This window comes from Desmodus rotundus, chromosome 10 (assembly GCF_022682495.2).
Source record: "Desmodus rotundus isolate HL8 chromosome 10, HLdesRot8A.1, whole genome shotgun sequence".
NCBI lineage: Eukaryota > Metazoa > Chordata > Mammalia > Chiroptera > Phyllostomidae > Desmodus > Desmodus rotundus.
The window spans coordinates 28448813-28471854 of record NC_071396.1 but is presented as its reverse complement, the minus strand read 5'-3'; the positions used below and the strand labels follow the sequence as shown (position 1 = coordinate 28471854).

Here is a 23042-nt window from a genome sequence, read left to right as displayed (position 1 = left end):
GGTGTTGCTTTAGGGACTGCATGCTGTTGCGAGTCCTCACAGCTTCCCGCCATCCAAAGCTGGTGGTTCCTACTGACCCCTGTCCCCTTCATCCTCCCCGACCTTGAGGGTGACTACACCTTATCCAAATGTGAAAGCACCCACTGGCCCGCTCTGATCCCTCCTGTCCTCACACCTACAACGTGAATCTCAGACAATGGCCCTGGGGGACGAGGCTGAACCAAACGCCCAGCAGGACCGTGCACACCAATTCTCAGGACACGCCTGTGGAGTCAAATCATTTCTGTGTTACCCAGAAAGCTGTGGGCAGGTTTGTCCTCCACCACGCGGATCCTCCGCGCGCCGGCAGGAATGATCGCAGCTTCGATGTAACCTGCAGTAACAAAAAACGTAGGTGAACCACTGCTGCCCCATCTCCTGCCGAAGTCCCCCCACCACACCCCTCCCCTGTAGTGATTTCAGAGCCTGCTTGCAAGCCGGCACAGCTATGACAAGCGTCAACTCACAGGAGCGTCCTCGTAGGACAGAATCTCCTGGCTACCAATATTCCAGGGAACACTGTCTGCATGACTTAGGGATTGAACAGTCTCCCGCTACAAGTTCATTTGTTGAAGTCCTAACCCCCAGTACTCAGAATGTGACCTTATTTGGAAATAGGGTCACTGCAGATGTAATTAGTTAAGGTCATACTGGAGTAAGCTGGGCCCCTCATCCAATATGACAGTCGTCCTTATAAAGAAGGGGAACCTGGACACAGATAGCACACAGGGAAGAACAACGCGGAACTGCGAAGCAGAGGTTGGGAAGACGCATCTCCAAGCCAAGGAGCACTGCAGGCGGCCAGCAAAGCACCGGAAACTGGGAGACAGGCCTGCAGCAGAGCTTCCAGAAGGCACCAACCCTGCTGAGACCTTGACCTCCATTCCACCCAAGAGACACTGTCTGTGGTTTACCCAGTTTGCAGTCCTTGGTTACCGCAGCCCCAGCACACCGAGACAGCTAGACGTCTGCCTGAACAACCCCTCTGGGGGAGTGCAGGGTTCACAGGTGCCTCTGGACACGCTCCTACATGGAGGATTCCTCCGCTGCCCACTGGAGTGTGGACTGTCCCCGAATCCCCATGGGATGGCAGCAGGACTCAGCGGCCAGCCCTCTGATAAAACTACTCACTGCCTAGACTCTGCATAGATGCCACTTCCCACCGCCATGGCCCCCTGGGCATTTCTGCAACTATCCCCGTGCGTATTTTGCATCACCAGGCCACAGAATCCGAGCCAAGTGACGTATCCGCCAAGGTCCAGATTAGTTAACTCTCCATGCTGCTCATCAAGGTACCTTTGCAGCTGATGTGCTCGCCACTCCTAGTTTTAAGCTTCGCTTTGGCACGAGGGGCAGCACTGAAAAGCCACCGGTTCTCTCCCCTTTCTCACGCACCCTCGGGTGTGGGAGCTGACGGCAGTGCACAGCTCGGGGCAGGTGCCCAAGTCCGTAGGCTCATCTTCACCTGACTGTGGAGTAACGGGGCAGGGACGTCACTGTCAAGCCTGGGCTCCACCACCCTTTCTTTCTAAGGTGAGCTTCTCCAATCACGGTATGGAGGGAACCAGTGACACAGGGGACCCCGGATGTGCACGGCAGGTCCTCGGTCGCCATCTCTGTCTCACTGCCCTCTTTCCAGTGCCCCAATTCTGACCTGGAGCCCGAACGCCGCCCCAAGGCTGGTGCAAAGAGCAACCGGGAAGGGAAAGAATCCCATCACCAAGCCCAAAAGCACCCTGCTGTCCCTCAGACCAGATGTCCCCAGGGCAGAAAGCAGACACCACCCTCCTGACTGGGCGTGAACCATAACTGAAGGGAAGACTTATACCAAGCATTCATGAGATACAGTCAGGTTTTAGGTAGGCGAGTGGGACTTGATCTTTGGAATAACTTTCCATTCTAATCTCTGCCATGAAGCAGGAGAAATCCAGCCAGAGGGACACAGTCTGGTGTCGGCAGGAAGCACGGGTAAATCCAATGCCTTCGCCGCTGCTCTAGCAGAACACGCCATTTTTGCCTTAAGGACGAGTAGTTAGAACAAACTTCAAAGTGACGTTGACCTTAAACTGGTCCCAACTCTTCTGAATATTGACACTACCAACTTCGAGCACTTTTCCTGTGAAAGGAGTTTTGTTTGAATTTCCCAGGTAGACTAGCTTTTCAGATGGTGTGGGGGTGGCATTTGTTTAGTAGCCTTTTCTTTGGAAGAAAACCATTTTGCTAGGCGGGCACCATGACGGAATACAGGTAAAACCCTGGCCATGCGAACTGAGGCTGGACTTTCCCCCAGGTTGTATCAAGTGTGTGTGTGTGTGTGTGTGTGTGTGTGTATACATATACATGTAAAGCGAAGTTCTTTTTCATAATTAACTCCAAAAATATTTGGAGAGGTTTTTGTGTAAGTTTGTATTTTTGCCCGTTTACAAAAGTTCTTCAAGAGAATATTACTGTCTTTGTTTTCCCTAAAGGCTGCCTGGGTCTCATTAGAGAGGACTTGTTGCTTGGGAAGCCCATGAGGCTGGGCTAATGTTCTGTTCCACCTCGTTACGGGGTGAGGTCGGTGCAGATGGGCCAAAGCGAGGCCATGACCTTGAGCTCCAGCATGAAGACCAGGAGGGTGTTACCAAGTGCCCTCTGCCCTTTGGAAAACCCAGCCCTGTAATCTGGGAACTTCCCTAAGCAGGAAATTGCCATCTGCGGCTAAATTCCCTGGCGTGTCCTGGCATTTTCTGGCAAAGGGCCAGGTGTGGCTGAGGAGAACAAGGATGTGTCCCTGGCACAGTGACGTGTTTCTGTCCGGCCTCCCATCCGGGACTCTATCTCTTACAGCTTTAAGCATGGTTTTATTCCAGAGTGTTCTTTTGGGCACTCAGTCTATGTAAGCAATGCACGGCCCCTGGGTTCACACACAGCCTCATGCAGCACGGCTCACTCCTGCTGATCCACCCAGAACACCGTCAGGCACGTGAGCAAGGCCAGAGCCCCACACCAGGCGCTCCACCGCTGGGACCACACGCGACACCCACGCATCTTACATGAGAAGCACTTGGGAACAGCCTTTGCCATCACACATGTGGACACCTTGGTGCAGAGGTTATTCTTGACTGAGGAAAAGAAACAACAGTGCAATCGGTTTACACGCACACTGCAGGAGCTGGCATCATGGTCCTTAATCACGGTGATGTGAGTCATGACGACATCATTTTACGTCATCACCACACAGTGGCCAGTCTCCCCATGGGACCTTCAGACCCCGCAAGTGGCAGTGGCTCCACAGGCCACCAAAATAAATATGTGACATACGGATCTGTCCGCATTCACACGGGACAGGTCCCCCACTGTCCCTTCTAAGGACAGACTGTTTAAGACGGTTCTCTTCCAGAACAAAATGCAAAGGGATGCAGAACTCTTGGGTTACCAGGGTGGGTACCCTCAGTGGGGGCCTCAATCTGGGTCTGTCCTGGGTGTCTGTGGACACCGGTCAACTTTCTAGTGCTAGAGATAATAATGTGAAAAATGACAATTTAATGAATGACGTGAAAGCACCATACCGGGAACTTTCCAATTACTAAATTCAAAACACCAAGCTGTTTCCACTCAACCAAAGGCTTGGGCCATGTGAGAGCCGGGTCGATTCCTTCCGAACAAAAGTTGCCAAGGAGCTTACCTGTTCGAAGTCAGGAGGCGACCGGCCAGAGGGCAATAAATAACCCACACTCAGGACACACGTCCCCAGTCACTGCCCTGGGACTTCTCAAGGACACTAGAGGATGACATCCTGGAGGCATGGACACTGTCCCCACCTGGGTGCACTCCAGATTCTCAGCTCAAGTATTTAGGTAAGAGGACCCCGAAGAGTTCAGACAAGGGTCAGGATTTCACAGAATTGGGCAAAAAGCCTGCGTCTGACTGCTTTTTATCTTTCTGGGATGGCGTTTCCCTTTGATGTTCACCCTTCAGGGCGATAAGACATTCCTCCTTTGGAGCTGGGCAGAGATGAAAGTGACCTTCCTATCTAGGCTGACGAGGGAGCAGGCCCTTCCAGCCACACCTGGAGTCATGTAGAGGTTACCGCCCAGGGGTACGTCTGCTTGGGTCCTGACCGCACCCCCAGGCAGTTCATTTCCATGTGTTAGGGCTCAGGGACTACATGCATGCCTGCACCCCTGGGTGAGGTATCCCCCCAAAATCTGGGGCCCCGCAGCACCCCAGCTGAGCTGCCTCTGCCTCACACATGGACTATCTTTTACAGCTTCCAGCATGGTTTTACTCCAGAGTTTTCTGTTTGCTGAGGAGGTCCCCTCCCTGGACTGTGACCAACGTGCGGACAGCTGAGTTTTAATTGTTTACCTCATGCTCCTAAGGTAGTCGTGCTGACAACCGACAATTCTCAGGGGTGACAGTCTGCCAATCTCCCTGCACACGCGCACTGAAACGACGTGCCACGGATGACAGGCTGGTGTTTGCTGGAACTATCTGGGAGGGGCTGCCCAGGGTTTACTCATGGGGAGGGAACTCCACCCCCACCTTCAGGAAACAGAATTACCTCTGATACGTGAGCTTATGCGCACAGACCCCAAACGTGAGGATCTGGAGCACAACAGCTTTCGACTTTAAAACGGAGGTGAGACACTTGGCAACTGCCGAGGGTGACAGAATGTGTACGGGCGAGGGGGGGCCAACATGGGCTTGTGGTTCTCTGAGGGTTTGCTAAGGCTTTGTGGCCCAGAAGCCAGAAGAAAGCGTGCGAGGCCGCAAGCCAGGGTGGGGATGGCCGCCCCCAGGAGAGCCAGAGGGATGGGTCTGTCTGTCCCAAGACCAGAGACCACGAAACGGGTGAGATGCTGGAAAAATGGACGATGCTTCAGGCCTCACCTGGGTCCTCACATAAGGGGGCTGCTTTGCTGCAAACGGTGGGGGTTTGCAAAGGTGCGTGGTGGGGCCACATGCCACCCAGGAAGCTGGCGTGGGTGTGGCTGCGCTTGGCCTGCCATCCCCGGAATGGAGCCACGGTGGCCAGTTCTGTGCATCAGAGCCCAGAGCGGTGTGCACCCTAAGGAAAGTGCTCCTGTGCCTCCTTTTTAAAGTACATTTTTTTAGGTCATCAGCCAGCCCTTGCCGACAGCAGAGGTTTTGTTACCAACTGCCCCTGCTGGCACGGCTGTAGAGGGCAAGGTCAAAGTCTCATGCTGGGGCCCACAGGCAGAAAATGGCATCAGGTGGGTGAGAACAAATAGCTGAGACCACCAGAGTTCCAGAGCAGCGTTGCCCAGAACTTTCCACGACGGCAGTGATGTTCTCTGTGCTCGCCAACACGGGTGCCACTAGCCACAGGTGGCACAGAGCGCGTGCACGGTGGCTTGTGGACTGCAGGCACAGTTTTTAAGTTTGTTCAATTACAATTCAGGATAACGAGAGTGTGAAGGGACTCAGTGCCCCAGGGCGACCAGGGTAGGCGGGGCCGCTCCGGCACCACCTCAGTGGGCATCAGGAGCTGTGGGGCCGGCACAGATTCGCCCATAAGCACCTGCATCACTGTGGACAAAGTGCCCTTCTCTACCTTTCAGAAATCAGATGGGACTGAGGTTCCAGGACACCGTCTGGGGCCAACTAGCCCTTAAACAAGAAGTGCGGGGGCACATGCTCAGCGGCCTTTGGGGTGAAGGAACTTAAACCCACAATACACACCGGCTGTCCTGGGGCTGAGGCAGGCGGCCCCTGGGGCCTCACACTCACCTGTCCCCCGGGAGTGGCTGAAGTCGCCCTTCACCACTCGGCAGGTCTTGCCGTCCCCGCTGCAGACCCCGCACCGGTCCTCTTTGGCCGCCGACCCAATGATGCCATCACAGCCGACTTTCTAAATGACAGAGAGCCGGGTTACTCTGTGTCTATGACCCAGGGTGTCCTGCAGAGCCCCCTTCTCCGTGAGACCCAGCGGGCCTGGGGTCGGGGGCCCATGATACTTTCAGAGGCCCAAGAAAATATACAACTGGTTTAAAACCAGAAGAGAAAAAAATGAGTAAAATCCAGCTTGTATTAGTATTAATGTTTGTCATTATACCCACGTAGTTGTCAAATATATGTTTTTTTAAAGATTTTATTTATTTATTTTTAGAGAGACGGGAAAGGGAGGAGAGAGAGAGAAAAACATCCTTGTGTGGTTTGCCTCTCATGCACCCCCTACTGGGAACCTGGCTTGCAATCCAGGCATGTGCCCTGACAGGGAATCGTACCAGCGACCGTTTAGTTCACAGGACGGTGCTCAATCCACTGAGCTACACTAGCCAGGGCTGGTCAAATACATTCTTTAGTATTTGTTATAGAGAAGGGGGCCCAGGAAGGCTAAAGCGCTCCTAGAAGTCACACTGAGGCCTGACAGCCCGGCCCCTTCCAGAGGTACCCGAGGCAGAGGTCACAGGTAGGGAATAGCCACTCCCACACACCACCTAGGGGGCCATAATTTCACATGATTCCATAATCCGTGTTTACTAAATGCATATGAATGACCTCTTACCCAGCGGGGCCCTGGGCAAAACTGGGAATAGGAGACTCTGGTTTTCACCATGGGTCCTGTGTCTCTCTGCTGTGCCCCAGCCTGGAGTAACAGCTGTCCCCCCCGCCCCTGCCGCCAATGGTGCAGTTTACTGCTCTCATATTTGAACTGGGATTTTCTCATCTAGATTTTGATGGTCTTTGCTTTGTGGGTTTTTTTTTTTTTCCCCTGGCTGGGAAGGAAAGCACTTGCTTTCTTCAACTTAACAGCTGCCTTCCAGCAACTGCCTCGTTCTCCCTGTCCCATTGGAGGGTCACCCGACTTGTTCTAAATTGGACTGTGGCCTGCAGGCCAGCGGCACAGCCTTCCTCTTGGCATTTCCTGGGCTCTGGGTTGGCCCGGCCAATGCCTGCAGCCCTTGCCTGGCCCCATCTGAACTTCACCCTTGTATTGTTAAAGCACATGCACCAGACCCCGAATGGGCGCCTGGACAATAGCATTTCTGAGTTCCTCTGCATCTCAAAATCACTTCACTTTGCTTGCATGCTTGGTTGATGCTTTGGCTGTGGAATTCTCTAATTCCGTAGAATGCTGTAATTATCTCAATTTTCCGCCAGGGTGAGTTTTGCTGTTTGTAAACTCTTCTTGATCTTTCTCATTCCTGCTTCTGGTTTTCTTCAAATAGCAGATCATCTCTGGTTGACCACTCACGTGGGGGCAGGAGGCCCACAGAGAGGCCAAACAGAGGGGCTGGATCGGAGGGTGGCAGTGTCATGTGGCCAGCTTCCATTTAGGATGGGCGGGTGGGAAGCTGGCGTCGACCCCCAAACCCAGAAGGCTGTCTGTCATGCTAAAGCACCGAAGTGAGACGCCTGTTCCAACTGTCCTCAGCTTGTCATGCAACCTGGGACAGGAGCCCCCTGGTATTTTGCCTGAAGGTAATACAGCCCGTCAAGCCGCAAGTGCAGAGCCTGCCACAGTTAGCCACGTTGCACAACCCCCATGACTTGCTTCCTTTTTTTCCGCCGACGCCTCACCCCCCTGCCTCCATCCCCAAATCCTGGACTTCCCCAGGCACGATGCTTTCTTTTGGGTTGTAATTCCCCATTGGTTCCGGTGCTGGCCTCTGCTGCTCTGCTCCTTCCACGAAACTCCCATCCACGCCCGTCACCCAGAAAGGGGGGGGGGGGTGCCCAGCCATTGTCCAAGGCTGACCGCTGCTTCTCTTCACTGTGTCTCTGCTCCGCATCCATGGATGGAAGAGGTGTGAACGCCCGGCTAAGTCTGCTGGCTCTGTCCAGAATGTGGTGGGGAAGGCCAATTAGATAAAAGGGGTAAAGGAATGACTTCAGACTTCGAGGCCTGCTATAAATAAAGCTCTGGCACCAACAGTCACGCGCTTCAGAGACGTCGGCCGGAGTGTGACGATGTGCGGAAAGCAGCCACCAGGAGTGCGTTGTTGAAATACAGGCCCCACCGAGCATTAAACACCCGGTCCACGTGCCCGTGAGCTTGTTATCCCTTCTTTACATGGGGGACTCTGAGGCCAGGGCCTCTTAGAATTCTCCTAAATCCCCCGGTAATCATTCTACTTGCCAAATTGACCACTGCACACACAAGGGGAGGCCAAGAAATTCTGGACAATGGAAACGGTCCACTCAAATGGGCTTCAGATGCCGAAGCACTTTAGCTGTAAGCGCAGGGGACTCCGCCTCCCATGCATCCACTCATTTTGCCTCTCATTTTAAGGCTGCAGTCGAAAGCTCCCCTCTGAGCCAGCCCCTGGGAGAACACAGATAATCAGACACACTGCCTCCACCGAAGGAGGTTACGGACCCTGAAGGTGTTTCATTTTGGCTTGGTGTCCATCAGGAATGGGGTATGCACATTCGTTAGGGTCCCGAGTAAGTGCAGCGCTCTCTGGACTGAGTTGGCTGCTCAGCTGCTCCGGCCTTAGAGGAAAGCCAAGTGTCTCTGGCTCCAGGTGTGGGCGGGTCTTTTCACCGGCCTGACGTGCCCATAGCAGGTCAGTAGCTCAGAGGTGGGTTGGACTGGAGAGGCGTATTAACTTGATGTCTCTGCTACGGAGGCTAACAGCAGGGATGGTTCGTGACGGGGCTGCTGATTGATAGGGACTTGCTGAGAAAGAGACAATGTTTGTGTTTCTCCGCACCCCCCCCCCCCACTTGTATGAGTGCTGTTAAGTTTCATTTCAGTGTGTTAAGTAATTTGTGACTCACTGGAATGAAACGTAACTTGGGCCTCATAACAGCAGACTACAACGGTGTTGCCGTGTTTTGTGTGACGGTGAGTCTGTCTGCCATTTGGAGCCTCGGTGCCCCCCACTCCCGACCAGCCTGTCACTGTGTTCCCAGAATTTCCCGGAACACTTTCTGTGACTCTGAAATAGCAAAGTTATAGCTGAAGGAACCGAAGGAGAAGCTAGCAAGTAAACCAGGGAAATAGTTCTGTTGGTGCAACCTAACATAAAATGTGGATAACTTCTACTGTTTATCCAATTAGATTATATCAATGAATACGTACAGATCCTCTGCTTATACATTCGATACCTTTTAAAAAAATTACTTGTATTATTCTTCTCAACTGATTTTTTTAAAAAGATTTTATTTATTTATTTTTAGAGAGGGGAAGAGAGGGAGAAAGAGAGGGAGAGAAACATCAATGTGTGGTCGCCTCTCACGTGCCCCCCCCACTGGGGACCTGGCCTGCAACCCAGACACGTGCCCTGATTGGGAATCCAACCAGCGACCCCTTGCTTCACAGGCTGGCACTCAACCACTGAGCCACACCAGCCAGGGCTAACTGACTTTTCTGTCTTACTCATTCACAACTACCACAGAACATCCTGGGATAAATACTGCATTCGAATTTAGTCCCCTATCATCTTATTTAAGTATGCTCACTCTTATAAAAACTCACTAACTACGACTTTACTGATTTTGCTTTTTGGGAGGATTGACATAATGGTGAGGCTAAGGCTGACCTCTATCATTTCTCTCTGGAGAACAAGTACTGTTAGGAAAATTACAGGTGGCATTTTTAACTTCCTTCAGAAAGTGAGTTGTTTCTCAATGTGTTAATCTCATGAGGGGCTTACAGGTAGGAGCTGTCACCATCTAACAGGACGGTGGGCCTCCTGCTAGGACTGGTGGGCTGCCACGAGGTCCCAGGGGTGCCTGCATGCAGTGGAGACGTTACTTTTGAGAACTGGCAGGTGGGGGTCTCCCCATCAGCAGGATGGCTCCAAGGGAGCCCTTCCCCCCACTTCAGAGCAATGTGAAAGGTGCCATTGTCCCCTCTGGGCTCCTGTGCCCCTGCCTTGAGGGGTTGCACTTGGCCAGCGCTACACTCAGTGCAGGGGTCAGCAGATGCCATGACAATAGCGGTGGAGGCATTTACAATAGACTGGCAGGTGCAGGCGGTGTGACACCTGGGCAGGGAAGTGTCCGCAGGCCATTCCCACCACACCCCGGTGCAGGGCAGGCTCTGGCGTGATGGTGCCCTAGGACCACGGACTTAAGGCCATTAAAATGCCTTCAGCGGCACCTCACCCTCATCGTACGACCCCAGGACGGCAGTGTTGCCATCGTGGCTCAGGGAGACACTAACTGAAAAGGCCGCAAGGACAGCCAGTCACAAGGGGCGCACCAGTCACTTAGTGCTGGAATCATGCCCGGCCACTTAACATGGCCCCGCCGGGCAGAAAACGTCAGGATCCTCAGAAGTGCCCCCGCGTTGGCCAGAATGCTGCAGATGTTGGCAGGGGCTGGAAGTGGCCAGTGGGAGCGGCTCTAAAGGAACAAGTGCCTTTACTTGGGAAATGGTCCCCAGAGGGACACCTGTCATCAGGCTGCAGGACGGCCCATGCAGGTGTGCAACTGAAGAAACAAAACAAATCCTGTGCTCGGCTTGCAAGCAGGTTTGCGGAGGACCATCAGCAATTCCTCGTTGCAGGAATGACTCATAAGACTGCTGTCCACTCGAGGGGCGACCATGAGGGCCCAGCCCATCACCCCGTCACGGCCTCCTTCCCTGGGTGGGTGCCCGGCCAAGACTCCTGTGCACCAAGCGTCTATCACCCTCATGCACCCACGTTTGATACCACAGCCAGGCGGTGCCAGCCGTGTCTGGGTGTTGCAGAGCTTTCCCGGAAAACCCCAGTTCGGGGCGAGTCTGGACTTTGCAGGGAAAAACACCCACGGGGTCTGGAATGGTTGGCTGCGGGGATCATCCCAGAAGTTGTCTCTGGACCTGTGTCCCCCTATCTTTCTCCCTTTCACTCTCTCCCCAAAATCTTGCCACCTATGCCCTCGGTCAGGCTGGAGGACATGGGCAGAATGAAGATCTGTTGCCTTCAGGGGGCGAGGGGGCTCCTGGCTTGGGGTCAGGATCATGGCCCAATTAAGGGGAGATGACAGCTTCTCCACCCCGTGACCCCTGGAATTCACGACTGTTCAAGTGTTTTTAGTACTGCACTGAACCCGAGCAGTAGAGATGGAGTCAAGCCCAGGAGGTGCCGGGAGCCTGATGCACCTGTCACCACAGGACTCCTGGACAGCCACTTCTCTTTCCCCACTGAAATCCAAGGACCCCTCTCGTAGTCTCACACAGGCCAACAGGGGCCTCACAAGGGAAAGCAAACGCCGGAGGGCAGTCCTGGCTCTCCTCTCTGCCACATGGACGCCAATCCTGACACCCACCTGCCTGCTCAGGAACCAGGGGCCCACCGTGTCCTCCAGCTCTGGGTTGCTCACCTGCTGAGGACACCGCTGAGGGAGCTGGGCCACAGGGGCAGGGACAGCATATGTGAGGCAGGGGGTGGGGGTGGGGCTTTCTGGGCTCTCCCCTGACCGGCCCAGACGGCACTGAGTCATCAGGAAACAGGGCATGTGAGGTCCGGTCCAGGTGGCGTCCCCTGAGTGACACCCCTCTGGCGCTGGGGACGTGCAGTCTCCTGAGTCCCCCCACCCTTCCCCGTCTCAGCTGCTGAAGGGCATCTGTGCTGACGGACAAACAGAGGAGCAGAGTCACCTCTGTTCCATTAGGCCAGCAGGACCCCGAGACAGGTGGGCCCCCAGCTCAGGACCACTGAATGCCGGCACAAGGGGAGCTTCCATCTCCCCTCCCTGCCTCCCTTCTTTCTTCTCTTCTTAAATGACATTTGTCATCCGTCTAGTGAGCCACAGACATCAGACATCCGACATCCGGATGGGTTTGGGGACGACACCCCAGTGGGTGGAGCGGTCCCGAAAGTCAGGCATGTTCATCTCCCTGGGTACCATTTACAAAGATCTGCTGAGTTCTATGTCTTGTGTAGCGAACCAGAGCAGCGCTTGTCCAAAAATGCACATTCACATTCATCTTCCAAACTCATCTCAGCATTCCACCCCTCTGCCCTCTGTCATGGCGTCCGAAGTTATTTCAGCATTTTCGAACATTTAAACACTGGGTGGCTGCTCTCCTTGTAGCCACCTCAACTTTGGGGTGGCTGCACATGAGCCTGTAGGAAGGGTCCCAGTCTCCCAAGGCCCCGCTCCACACCCAGCCCCCCACCCCACACTGAGACCCCCTGGAGGGGAGGGAGCCTCCTCCTTAGAGTCCTCCCACCCAAGGACACAAAGAAAACACGTCACCTGGCACCTGCCATGCACGCAGAGGTCGGTCTCGTAGGGCCCACAGGGCGTGCCATCCAGGACCCTGTCAGCCACCAGCAGCGGGGCCTCCTTCCCCAGAGGCGAGCAGTACAGTTCACACGGCTTATCTGCAGAGAACAAGGGGGGTGGGCGCTGATGTGAGATGGTCTATGTGGGCCACGCAGGACACGGGTGGTTATTTTGCACAGGAACCTCCAGAGAGACACCAACACCCGTGTGCCGCCTCTACTGGGCCTTAGTCTCCACCATAAGGCTCCCGAGGGGGGTCCCCCCGGTGTGCAGGGGCAGAGAAAGCCTTCCGGAGCTGACGTGACCTCAGGGGGGACCTGGGCATCCCAAACGAAGACTCCTCGCTAGAGCAGCTGAGCCCCCTCACCCAGCAATCGGGGCTTTTGTGAGCGTACCCAGTGGGAAGTCTCGTCTTCGAGTGCAAGAGAAAAGTGATCGAAGGTACAAGGAAGGATCCCCCCTGGCCAAAGCGGGTTGAAGACTGTGGATCTTAATAACCTTTAAACCGAAGTGTTGCCTCAATCCTTGGGAGCGACTGAGCTTTGACGCGAGTCACCGAACAGCAGGAATAATGCTGGCGGGGGAGGGGGAGGGCAGGGGAGGGTGATGACAAGACCGTACACAGCAACTATTATCCACCGGTGCCAGGCAGCATGCTAAGCGCTGTCTGCATTTCCAGCGAATGCCGTCATTGTTCGGTTTCATAGGTGGGCACCCAAGTCCCAGATGGGCAGGGCCGGTATCCGGCCCTGCCACTCTCCCCCAATTTTGTTTCTGCCATCCCTGTCTTCTCTCTGAGTGGAGAACTCCAGGGGCCAAAAATACCAGGGGGCAAAATGCTGTTGCTGAAAACCAACCGCTAGTGTCACGGACTTTTCGGTTTCTGAGTGTAGGCTCTGATTTAAGCCAAAATGGGATGTCGGGAGAAAAATGAAAGGCTTTTTTGAGCTAAGTTAGAAAGAGCAGACTTGGAAAAGATGACGGTTGCTTATCTGCACTTCTCGGTGTGAGCATGAGAATCGGGGACTCTCCACATCTGGGGGCCCACCTTGATGGAGGGATGGCGGTCATGGCTTTAGGCAGCAAGATACACTCAACTCAACCTGCACGGGACTCTCGCACCTGCAGACACTGTCCTCCAAGGTTCCGGCAGTCTGGGGACACCCAGGTTCCAGAACTGAGTCCAGAGGTGACATGTTTCCCCTCCTCAGCAGGAAACCCTCTGTTCAACCATCTCCTTTTCTCATCACTCCACTCAGAATTCAGGGCACCCGCCCTCCCCCCATGTCCAGGAAGGAATACACTACCTTCCCGAAGGACTCAGGATAACCTTCATAAAATAGGAAGAGACTCGGAGCCCCTCTGTATTCTCTGAGTGTGTCCCTCCAGGATGCCTGGGGTGGGCAACTGATCTCCAGGATAGAAGGCCCTGGTAAAAAACACGCCATCTTGGGGTTCAGCTTCACACCGCGTCAACAATCTCACAGCCTCAGTAGTGTGGAAGGAGATCAAATCCTGTAAGTGATACAGCCATACCCTGCAAGGAAAGGCGTCTGCAGCTTTCCTCTTGCCCAGAGGAAGCCGAGGCTGGGCTCTCTGGGGTGGGTCCCTGTTTCTCACTGCCCAGCCTGCTGTCGGGGATGACGCTTGGACGGGGAAGCCACGGACTCGGAAGGGGAGAAAGACTCAGAGGCTTGCGAGCCACACACTCAATCTGCTTGGCAGACACTTGGAGGATTTCCCCCGGTGAGGAGGACACTGGTGGTCCCTTAGCACGCTCTCTGTTCTCTCTCTGCCGGCAGTTACAAAGTCTTACTAAGGTGGGGGCACCATTTAATTTTGAGGCCATCCCAAGAGCTTACCAAGCACCGCCTGGCCTTGCGTGGGGGGCACGTGCTGAAGAAGCTGCTCAGCCCCATCTCCAAAGCTGCTCAGCACGACCCAATAGCCAGGCCTCAGTTAACTGGATGAGCAGTGGTCACCTGACTATAGCTACACCAATCAAAGTCTCTTTCCCCACCATGTCATCATAGTTAGGTCTCAGCTGATTGGACCAACAGTGGCCACCTTACCATAGCTGGACCAATCAGAGTCTCCTCCTTCATCATGACTTCATAATCAGTTTTAGTTATTGGACCAGCAGTGGTCACCTGACTGTAGCTACACCAATCAAAGCCTCTTTCCCCACCATGACTTCATAATCAGTCTCAGTTCACAGGACCAGCAGTAGCCACCTGACCATTATCTGCACCAGTCTCTCTCCTGAAAAATCAGCACTGAAATTCCGAAAAAGAGGTTGTGTCTCCTCATAGCTGGTGGATCCCAAAGAGGTGCAGACAACCTTATGCACAATTCAGGAATCACCAAAGCTCTGAAACTGGCAAGTGTTTTCTTCCACTTGTGGCAAACACTTTTGCGGGCAAAACCAGCCTTGGCTGGCGTGAGCGTTTGGTGTCCCACTGGGAGACTGTGGGTCACGGGTCTCCTGGTGGAGACGTCCACGTGTCTGACCGTGGGGTGCTTCCCAGGGCCCCACTGAGGGTATTAAGTCACATGTGGTTGCTGCCCTGTTGTTCCCCGTCGAACATGTAAAATGCTCTGAATTCTGAACCACAGCTGGACCCAAAGGACTCGGAGAAGAGATGAGGCCTTGCAGGAAAGGCCCTGAGAGCCGCACATCAGCCTGCGTGTGGCCAAGCTGCGTGTGAGAAAGCCATTCCGCAGCGAGAGCAGGGAGGAGTGACTCACGCACGTGAGCTGTGCTGGAGGTGGGGGGCAGCTCCCGACATCTTCACAGGCCCCGGCCCCTGGGACCAGTGAGATGCCCTGTATCTTCGCAACAACTTCCCTCTTTTTAGTTAAGCAACTCCAGCCGGCTTGGCTGAGTGGGAGTCAGAGAGCGCTCACCATCATACCCTCCCCTTCCCCTGGGAGGCTCCAACCCAGAGGGGGTTCAGCCGTGCTGGGGAGAAGGAGCTGGGAATGTACTCCCACGTCCAGAGGCGGCCTCTGCCAAGCCCTCCGCCACTTCAGTGGGCATGTGGCCTGCTGGCCCGGCCAGGGAGGCCTGAATTCAGGCAGGTTTCCACTTAAATGAGATTCCACGGGGAGAGCAGAAAGGGGGTGGGTTTGGCAAGGGGCCATCCCAATGGGTTTCTGTCTGAAGGCTTTTCCATGTAGAAATATTTTCTAAGGAGAGTCTTTGTCTTCTGTTGGGGGTGGTATGGATTTGTGGTCCCGAGGCCTCCCTTGGAAAATCTACCTCTGCAAGAATTTCCTTTTTTTTTTAAATAAGAAAAAAAAAAGAAAAAAACATTGCTTCTCCTTTCTTGAACTGTGTGTCACCCGCCAACGAATTCCGCAGCGATAGCAATGCTGTGAAGAGCGCAGTCATAATGGGCTTCTGGAGAACCTGCAGCCCAAAGCCCGACCCCAGGATCGCTCCTATAGATGCGGCAGAGCGAGAACTGGGCCTCTTAAAAACGAGTTGGAGTGCTTGCAATCCGTACTCTCTCCCTGCCTTCTGAATTGGCCATTCATTCTTTGGTCTTTATCCTTGTGAAGTGCTCCTTTTCAAAGTACTGGCTTCTGTTGATATTTGAGAAGGAAACGAAACCGGATATGCGAGAAGTCCTAACAGTTCCACACCAGAAGGACACTGTCCCCTTGCAAAGCCTTGAACTTGGGGTTCTCTCCTTCAAAGGCAAAATGCTGACTGCATGTTGGCTGTGCTTCTCAAATACAAGTTGCCTTTTTCAGATCAAAGGCGCTGGCACTCTGGCTATCCTTACTTCTTGCTTTGGGAGGAAAAAAAAACCCCAAAAACCCAGAAAGAGAGTGGGATGGGTGAATACATTCTGAACGCAATGAGCTTCCCCAAATAGCTTCACTGTGAGGCCTCGTGGAGGGGATCCGAGCAGACGTCCACCCCAGCCCCCGTGATGATAAGGGAGCTGAGGAGGTCAGCCATGCAACCGTGGTTTGAAGCAAAACAGAAGTCTAATCTGGACTTGGAGAAACGGGTGGAAAACAGACACTGAAGTGGGATTTCTGCGTGGAAGAAACGAGGCAGGAGAACTTAAAACTGCAGCGAGAGACGAGGGAAAGAACAACAAAATCTCCACGCACACAGCTGAGTGGAAATGAAAACGGGGCGAGTCTGTCTCAGCCCTGGCCTCCTCTCGCTCCCGAGGAGGGGGAGAGGGCCCGAGAGAGAGGACCACAGCGTCTTTCTCGGTAGGCCCGGGAGTGACTGACGTTGTGGAAACACGGCAGCTGCTGCTGGTGCTGTCATACGCGGGCTCCAAGTGGGCCTGAGACTTCTGGAAGCCTCCCGTGTCTTCTGATAAACAGTCAGGCTGACAGGGGGGAGGGGCACCTGAGAGCCTTGGCCTCCCGTCTCACGGGCTCCTCTCTTCCTCATCTGCAGGGAAAGCTAAGGTCACGAAGGCTAAGCTTTTGAAGTCTGCCGGGCAGGAGACAATGCAGTGACCACCACACAGTTCCCAAAGGTGGTGGCCGTCTTTAAAATGCCCAGGGAGCTCCCCGGTGCTTTAAAATGAGCGCACGGCTGAGTGGGTTGGTATCCTCTGCCAGGACCGAAAACACCCCTCAGCTCTAAAGCTGACGGGTCAGGTGGCTGGGGTCACAGCTGCAGGCCTGAGGCCACTGCCCCTGCGTGGTCTGGGCCCGCATCCCCGCACAGCTATGCACATTTGAGCTTGTAACAGCCGACTGGACCACATCGATTTCAGGGGACCTTCTGATCTTGGGGAAGGAACTCACGACCTAGCACAGGAACCTCATTTTCTTGCAGACGACTTCAGAGGCTGTGTAAAAATCGGGCCCTGTTGCTTCAGTCTGCATGGAAGCAACCTCACCTGGCACCGTGAAGTCACACTTTCTGTCGGCCCTGAGTCCTGGGAGCCAGATGATAGCTGGTTATTTTCTGAGTCAGCTCCTCTGGAAGTGGGGTCGGCTCCCTGCTCTGCTTTTCATCAGCTCCCGGAGCTCAGACATGTCACGGACCGCACAACCTCTGTCTTCTGCACAGCTCATTTCTGCATATTAAATGAGGTGACATGTGCAGAGCTAACCTGTCCCTGGCACGTGTGGGCTTGGTAAACGGGACCATATACTCATCATCAGACCAAGGTCTGGTTTCCTGAGGAGGTACAGAATTTTAAGTGTAAAAATCCCTGACCCAGATCCTGCGGGGCCCTTATCGATGCTAAACAGACGTCACAAGTCCTACAGACCGGGTGTACCACCTAGAATGTTCTCAGCCACTGGAAAGGTTTGCAACAGCCCAGTGGTCAGATTCCCTGGATCTGGGAAAATGCTCTTCGAAAGAAAATGTGGCCCAGGCTTATTATCATTTTCACCAAGCTGTAAAGTGTCCTCAGAACTTTCCCCCAAACACTTCAGTCCAAGAGTAAGACATGACCCAAAATGAACCAGGAAAAGAGACGCAAGAAAGCAGCGGCACTGGAAAGGGAAGCAGCGGACTCACAAACCCACTGTCCTGCCCAGCAGAGCCGCCTTCTCCTCTTCGAAGTTGGCCCAGGGCCGCTCGGCACATGGCAGCGAGCGGCGGGCTGCCAGCACCCCCGCCCTGCTGCAAGTGGGGGTGCCGGAGGAATCTGGGCTGCTGCCTGCCTCCCAGCTGCTTTTGGGAAATCTCACTGAGCCGGGTCATCCAAGTTCAACCCCACTGCTCAAGAAGCGGGTCCAAGGTGGACTCGGGCAGGAAGACGGGAGCGTCCTGTTGGGTGGACTGAGGGGTGGGCGGTACCCTCTGGGTTTTCCTAGGAGGTGCCTATGTTTCTGGGAAAGAATGGGGGGAAAGGACGCGCCATATTCCCTTACCATCAACCACCACTGCGGTCAGCAGGCCCTTCTTCTTGCTGCTCAGCCGGTCGTGTGTCTGGCACTGCTGGTCCCGGAAGCTGGGCAGGCCCTTGGGGCAGGGCAAGTTCTCACAGACGGCGTGCTCCACGCTGGCACCTAGGCAGTGTGTGCCGCCAGGCCCGGGGCTAGAGGGAAGGGAAGGGTGCGCGTTAACCCCACGGAGCAGGGGAAACAGCAGAGTGTTCAGTGTTTGCCTCCTTGCCAGGAGGGGGAGGGGCTGGGCAAGGTTTCCAAAGCACCCCCGTCTGCTCTTACACATCACGTCTCGGCAACCCCAGCCCCACACGGACGGACGGACGGCGTCTCTCAGTGAGCCGTCAGGAAAACGCATCCAAAGGCTGTAAATCAAGGTCATCTGGAAATGCAATATGGTGAGTATCAGTTCAGCAAGATCCGCAAACTGTGTCTTTCATCTGAACTTCAAACTTGGCCATCTGTAAGGAGAAAACCCCAAGGGAGATTTTTGGTGTGTGTGGTTTTTGTTTGCTTTGGTCTTCCGTAGGACGAAGACCTTTAAAAATGGCTCCTAGGTACACTCCTTAGGTAGCGAAGTTTCAGGATGAGGAAATAAGTAGCTCTCATCTATGTTATAATGAGTGGAATTGGAATGATTCATTCACTCCTTTGCGGGTTTTGGGGAGAGACCAGTCAGATCTCTGCTCGGAAACCTTTACCTGGGCACGTGTGAGACCACGCGCGGTCAGTGAGGTGGCCTTGGGGCCTGGACACTCTCTGCTTAGACGGGGGGGGGGGGTGTCTAAGTTGTCCTGGAGACCAAGCTGTGCCCTCTGGCCAAGCCCACGCGTGAGGGGCATTGCGGAGGGGCAGGACTGGGCCTGGCTGGCCGACATGGGCCTGTGCACAGCTCTCCCACGAGGCCCCGGGTATCCTTGTAGGGCTCTAACAGGGGCCACCACAGCGGTTCCCATCATCTCCATGACACCGAGACCAACATGGAGGGCCTGATAGCTTCCTGTGCGCGCTTCTGATTGAAATTCAGCACAAGAGAGAGAAGAGCACAAGTCACCGCTCAGCTCCCAGATTTTCCCTGAACTGCACCCACCAGCAGGCAGGATAGCGTTTTTGACATATTACCCACGTCGAGCACAGCTGACCCGTGTGCATCGTGGGCTGAGGAGCGCCAACCCCCTGCGCAGTCAGAAACCCACGCTCGTCTCAGTGGGCCCGCCGCATCTGCTGACTCCTGACCATGCATCAAAAATGCACAGGTGGTCGTCGCGTCCACGGCTGCGCTACTCCGGGATACAGAGGGCCAACTACTACTGAAAACACACCCACGCACTAGTGAAACCACAAGGTTCAAGGCCATGTCATTCAAGGGTCAACTACTTCTCCTCCTCCCTCTGCACATCTGTCAGAGTGAAGCCTCGCCAAGGCTGTTGCCTCAGGGGACAGAGAGGACAGAAGAGGGTGGCTGGGTGGGCAATAGGGACCCTCTCCTCCAGAGGCCTGGACGGAGAGGTGCCCCCAGGTTAAAATCCCATCCTGAAGTGAGGTACAGTCACTGGAGGACATGGGTGAGAAGCTGTGAGGATGGGGGCACTGTCACAAAAATAAACAGTGACTGTGAGCTAACGTGCCCACGGGGATGTCATTCTGCCTGCTCCTTGTAGCTATGGCCTCTTCAAGTCTGCCCAAGGAACCAGAAGGTTTCCGACTGCATCCTTCAGAGGAGCTCTGTGGTAAGAGGTGGAGATGAGAAGCGACTCATAAGCACTCCCGCGGCATCGGGAGCAGGCAGGGAAGGGGGCAGCCTGGCGACTCTCGAGGCTGGCCCATGGACACCGTGCCCGGGGGTTGTGAGGGGGTCCCCAGGTGCTTCTCCAATATCAACCCCCAATTTCTCTCTATGCCCTCCTAGGACTTCAGAAACATGAAGAAAGTAGAAGTTGAGATACAAAACCCAACGACGGGAACAGGAACTTCCCAGGAAAGACTACCCAGCGGCAAAGACAGACACACAGAGATGCTTAGCCTCGTGGTTTAGCAAAGAAATGCGAAGAAGAACCTCAGCAAGCTACAACTCCACATCCACAAGAATGGCCCCAACAGAGAAGACAGACAATACCGCACGTGGTGTGGAGGGGAGCAGAGCGGGAGTTCATGTGGCTTAGGGCAGTGGCGGTGGTACAGCCACCGTGCAAAACTGGGTCCTCATCTAGTCACACACGGGCACACTAGGGGTCACTCCCTCCCACTGAGCCAACATGCGCCTGCACAGGGGTCCACACGCACTCAACTCTGACGAGCCCCCCTGAGCAGGGAGCCACCCTCCAGGACAGCAGCCCTTTTCTGTGTCTTACACTGTAATGAAGACGTTTCAAATGAAGGCTGCCCTGGCTGTTGTGGCTCAGTAGTATGAGCACCGGCCTTCGAACCAAAGGGTCACTGGTTCAATTCCCAGTCAGGGCACATGCCTGGGTTGTGGGCCAGGTCCCCAGTAGGGGGCACACAAGAGGCAACCACACATTTATGTTTCTCTCTCTTTCTCCTTCCCTACCTCTTTCTCTAAAAATAAATAAATAAAATCTCAACCCCCCCCCCCCCCCCCCACAAAACCCTAAGGCAAAGATATGGCAGATGGGCTTTGGTGAAAACCCGGAAGCATGGAGAGAAAGTTGAGTTCCTCCCCGAGCTCCTGCAGGGCAGGGCTGCCTCCTGCCAGGGTGTGTCACTCCACTTTCAGGGCCGACCTGAGCACAGGAGCAGGGAGGCAGCAAAGCCTGGCAGTGATGCACAGGGTCACCCAGCAGCAGATCTCTGGAGGGGGTGGCCGTGTGGAACACACATGGGAGGGAGAGAAAGATGCCAGCTGACTAGCATGTTTTATTTCTTTGCTCTGCTCTGTTCAGTGAGGACAGATCAGATGAGAAAGTCACAACAGGGGTTCAGGTCGGCTCATCCTCCAGAGACCTGAGGAGCTTGGCAGAGCGCCCGAAGTTCTGCCTCTTGCCCTTGAACCAGGAGCTCAGAGGAGGGAGCAGGTCATGGTCTCGGGGTTTCAGGAGTAGCACAGGGCTGCTAATGCCCCTTCAGGGCAGCCAATGTCCTAGTTTTAAGACCTCTTCTGTGAGGGTCCAGTGCAGAAGACTGGGATGTTTACAAACCACCCAGGTGCACACCGGGTCCCTGGCTTGTGGGAAGCACACACATGGGGATTTCACTGCGGGAGCAAAAGCAATTACAGGCAAGGAACTTCCCTCCCCCAGTCCTCCCACCGGGGCTTAGGAAGCAGGCTGCTCATGGGGTGATGCTACCCAGTGACCCCGATGCAGGCCTGGCTCCGGGGCCGCATTCCTCTGCCCTTCCTTCTCAGGCTCCAACAGGGCTGGCTTGTCACATGCGTGCATCTGAGCCTTTCCACCCCTCGCCCTCTAGCTCACCCCCAAACAGGACGGGGAACCAGCATCCGAATTAGAGATGACCTTTCTGCCCTGCAGTCTTTGGGCAGAAGCTCCCACCAGCAATGACACGAATTATGGCAGGAAAGCACGAGCCTAGGAAGCTAGATTCAAACCCCGGATGGTCCCCAAGGCCTGGATGTCAGCTGGTGAGGAGAGAAAATTCCAATAGCTGTAAAGACCAAGACTAGAGGGGGAAAAAAAAGGGTGGGAGCGGGGACTCTCTTGCCAGTATTTTTGGACAGTGAATAAACCAGCTGCAGCAGACGGGAAAGGGGCCACGACTGAGGGGAAGGGGGAGGGGTGTGGGCTGGTGGGAGCGTGCCAAGCCCGAGATGTACATAGCAGGGAGATTTGGACATCCTTGGGAAATCTCAAGGCAGCGAGCCTGGTGATTTAGGGACTGAGCCGGGGAGAGAATGCTGTTTGGTCAGAGCTTGGCTCCGGGGCCTCGATCAGCTGTGTTTTGTAACAATCACCCGGTCAGGTCATTCTGCAAAAGCAGCTGACGGCGGCTGCCTGGACTCCCTAAGACACCGCCTGCACCCTGCAGCTCCCCGAGACTGGGCTGGCTGAACCTCCCCACCCTCCAAGGCCGGCGCTACTCTTCCCATCCACCCAGGTGGTTCCATGAAGGTGAGAAACGCAGAAACACCACGAGGGAAAAAGAGCTTGCTGCTGCTCTTCCAAACAGGAAGTGGAGCTACACTGTTATTGCAAAAGATCGGACAGACTACCAAGGTGTAAATATACTACAGGAGCAAACCATACTGTTCTTCTCACTCAGGATAAACCAGACCAGGTTAGAGCCCTGAGCCTGTCTCGAGAGGGCACTCAGCACCCTAGCTGTGAGTTATGGTCTCGCTGGCGCAGGGCGGGCACCAGCCAAGTGACCCTCATGTGCAGGGGGGCCTGGACCCCGCTCCCTGGCTGTTCACAGCATTTGGGCCTCGGTGAAGCAAGACAGTGCAAGGCCTACCTGACCCACCGTCTTGACAGAATAATGTACAGTAACCTTAGTGCGTCAGAGGAAAACAATATTAGGTGTGTAGTCGGGGGCACTGGGAATGCTTATTCTCAGCAAGCATGCCACCAGGCAGTATGGTGGTCTGCACGTCATATGTAAAGGCTGCTCTGCTGGACACATGACAGTAGGATGGAGCCCAAATAGGGGCCGCCCGCGAGCGGCTCAGAAGCCAGTGCGGGGGTTGGGGGGGAACCAGGTGAAAAGAGCGAACAAACACAGAAGAGTAACTGCAAACTGCTCTAGCGCACGCAGAACATTATGAAGGGCACCGAGGAGGAGCGCAGAGCAAGCAGCCCGCCTGGGGCAGGGTGGTCGGGGAAGGAGGAGCGTCCGAGGAGACCCGCTGTGGGGCCAAGGTAAGCTGGGGGAGGGAGAGGAGGCCGGAGCACGTATCTGAGATGAGAAAGGAAGCTTCCAGGCTGGAGTGGGTCGAATGGTGGCCCTTCCCCCCAGAGAGAGCCCACCCA

At 54.8% G+C, this 23042-nt stretch overlaps 1 protein-coding gene across 2 annotated transcripts in view; it reads right to left on the bottom strand.

The window, feature by feature from the left end:
- ADAMTS17 (ADAM metallopeptidase with thrombospondin type 1 motif 17) overlaps positions 1 to 23042 on the bottom strand; it is a 194725-nt gene that overhangs the window by 46218 nt on the left and 125465 nt on the right. Inside the window, exons 13-17 of one of the 2 annotated variants that reach the window (XM_053913384.1) lie at positions 18085 to 18251; positions 12187 to 12314; positions 5776 to 5896; positions 3075 to 3143; positions 293 to 373 (exon numbers count right to left, since the gene is read on the bottom strand). In XM_053913384.1, coding sequence (XP_053769359.1) covers positions 293 to 373; positions 3075 to 3143; positions 5776 to 5896; positions 12187 to 12314; positions 18085 to 18251 — 566 coding nt within the window. The remainder of the gene's footprint in view (positions 1 to 292; positions 374 to 3074; positions 3144 to 5775; positions 5897 to 12186; positions 12315 to 18084; positions 18252 to 23042) is intronic. The other variant, XM_053913385.1, reaches the window with a different exon arrangement.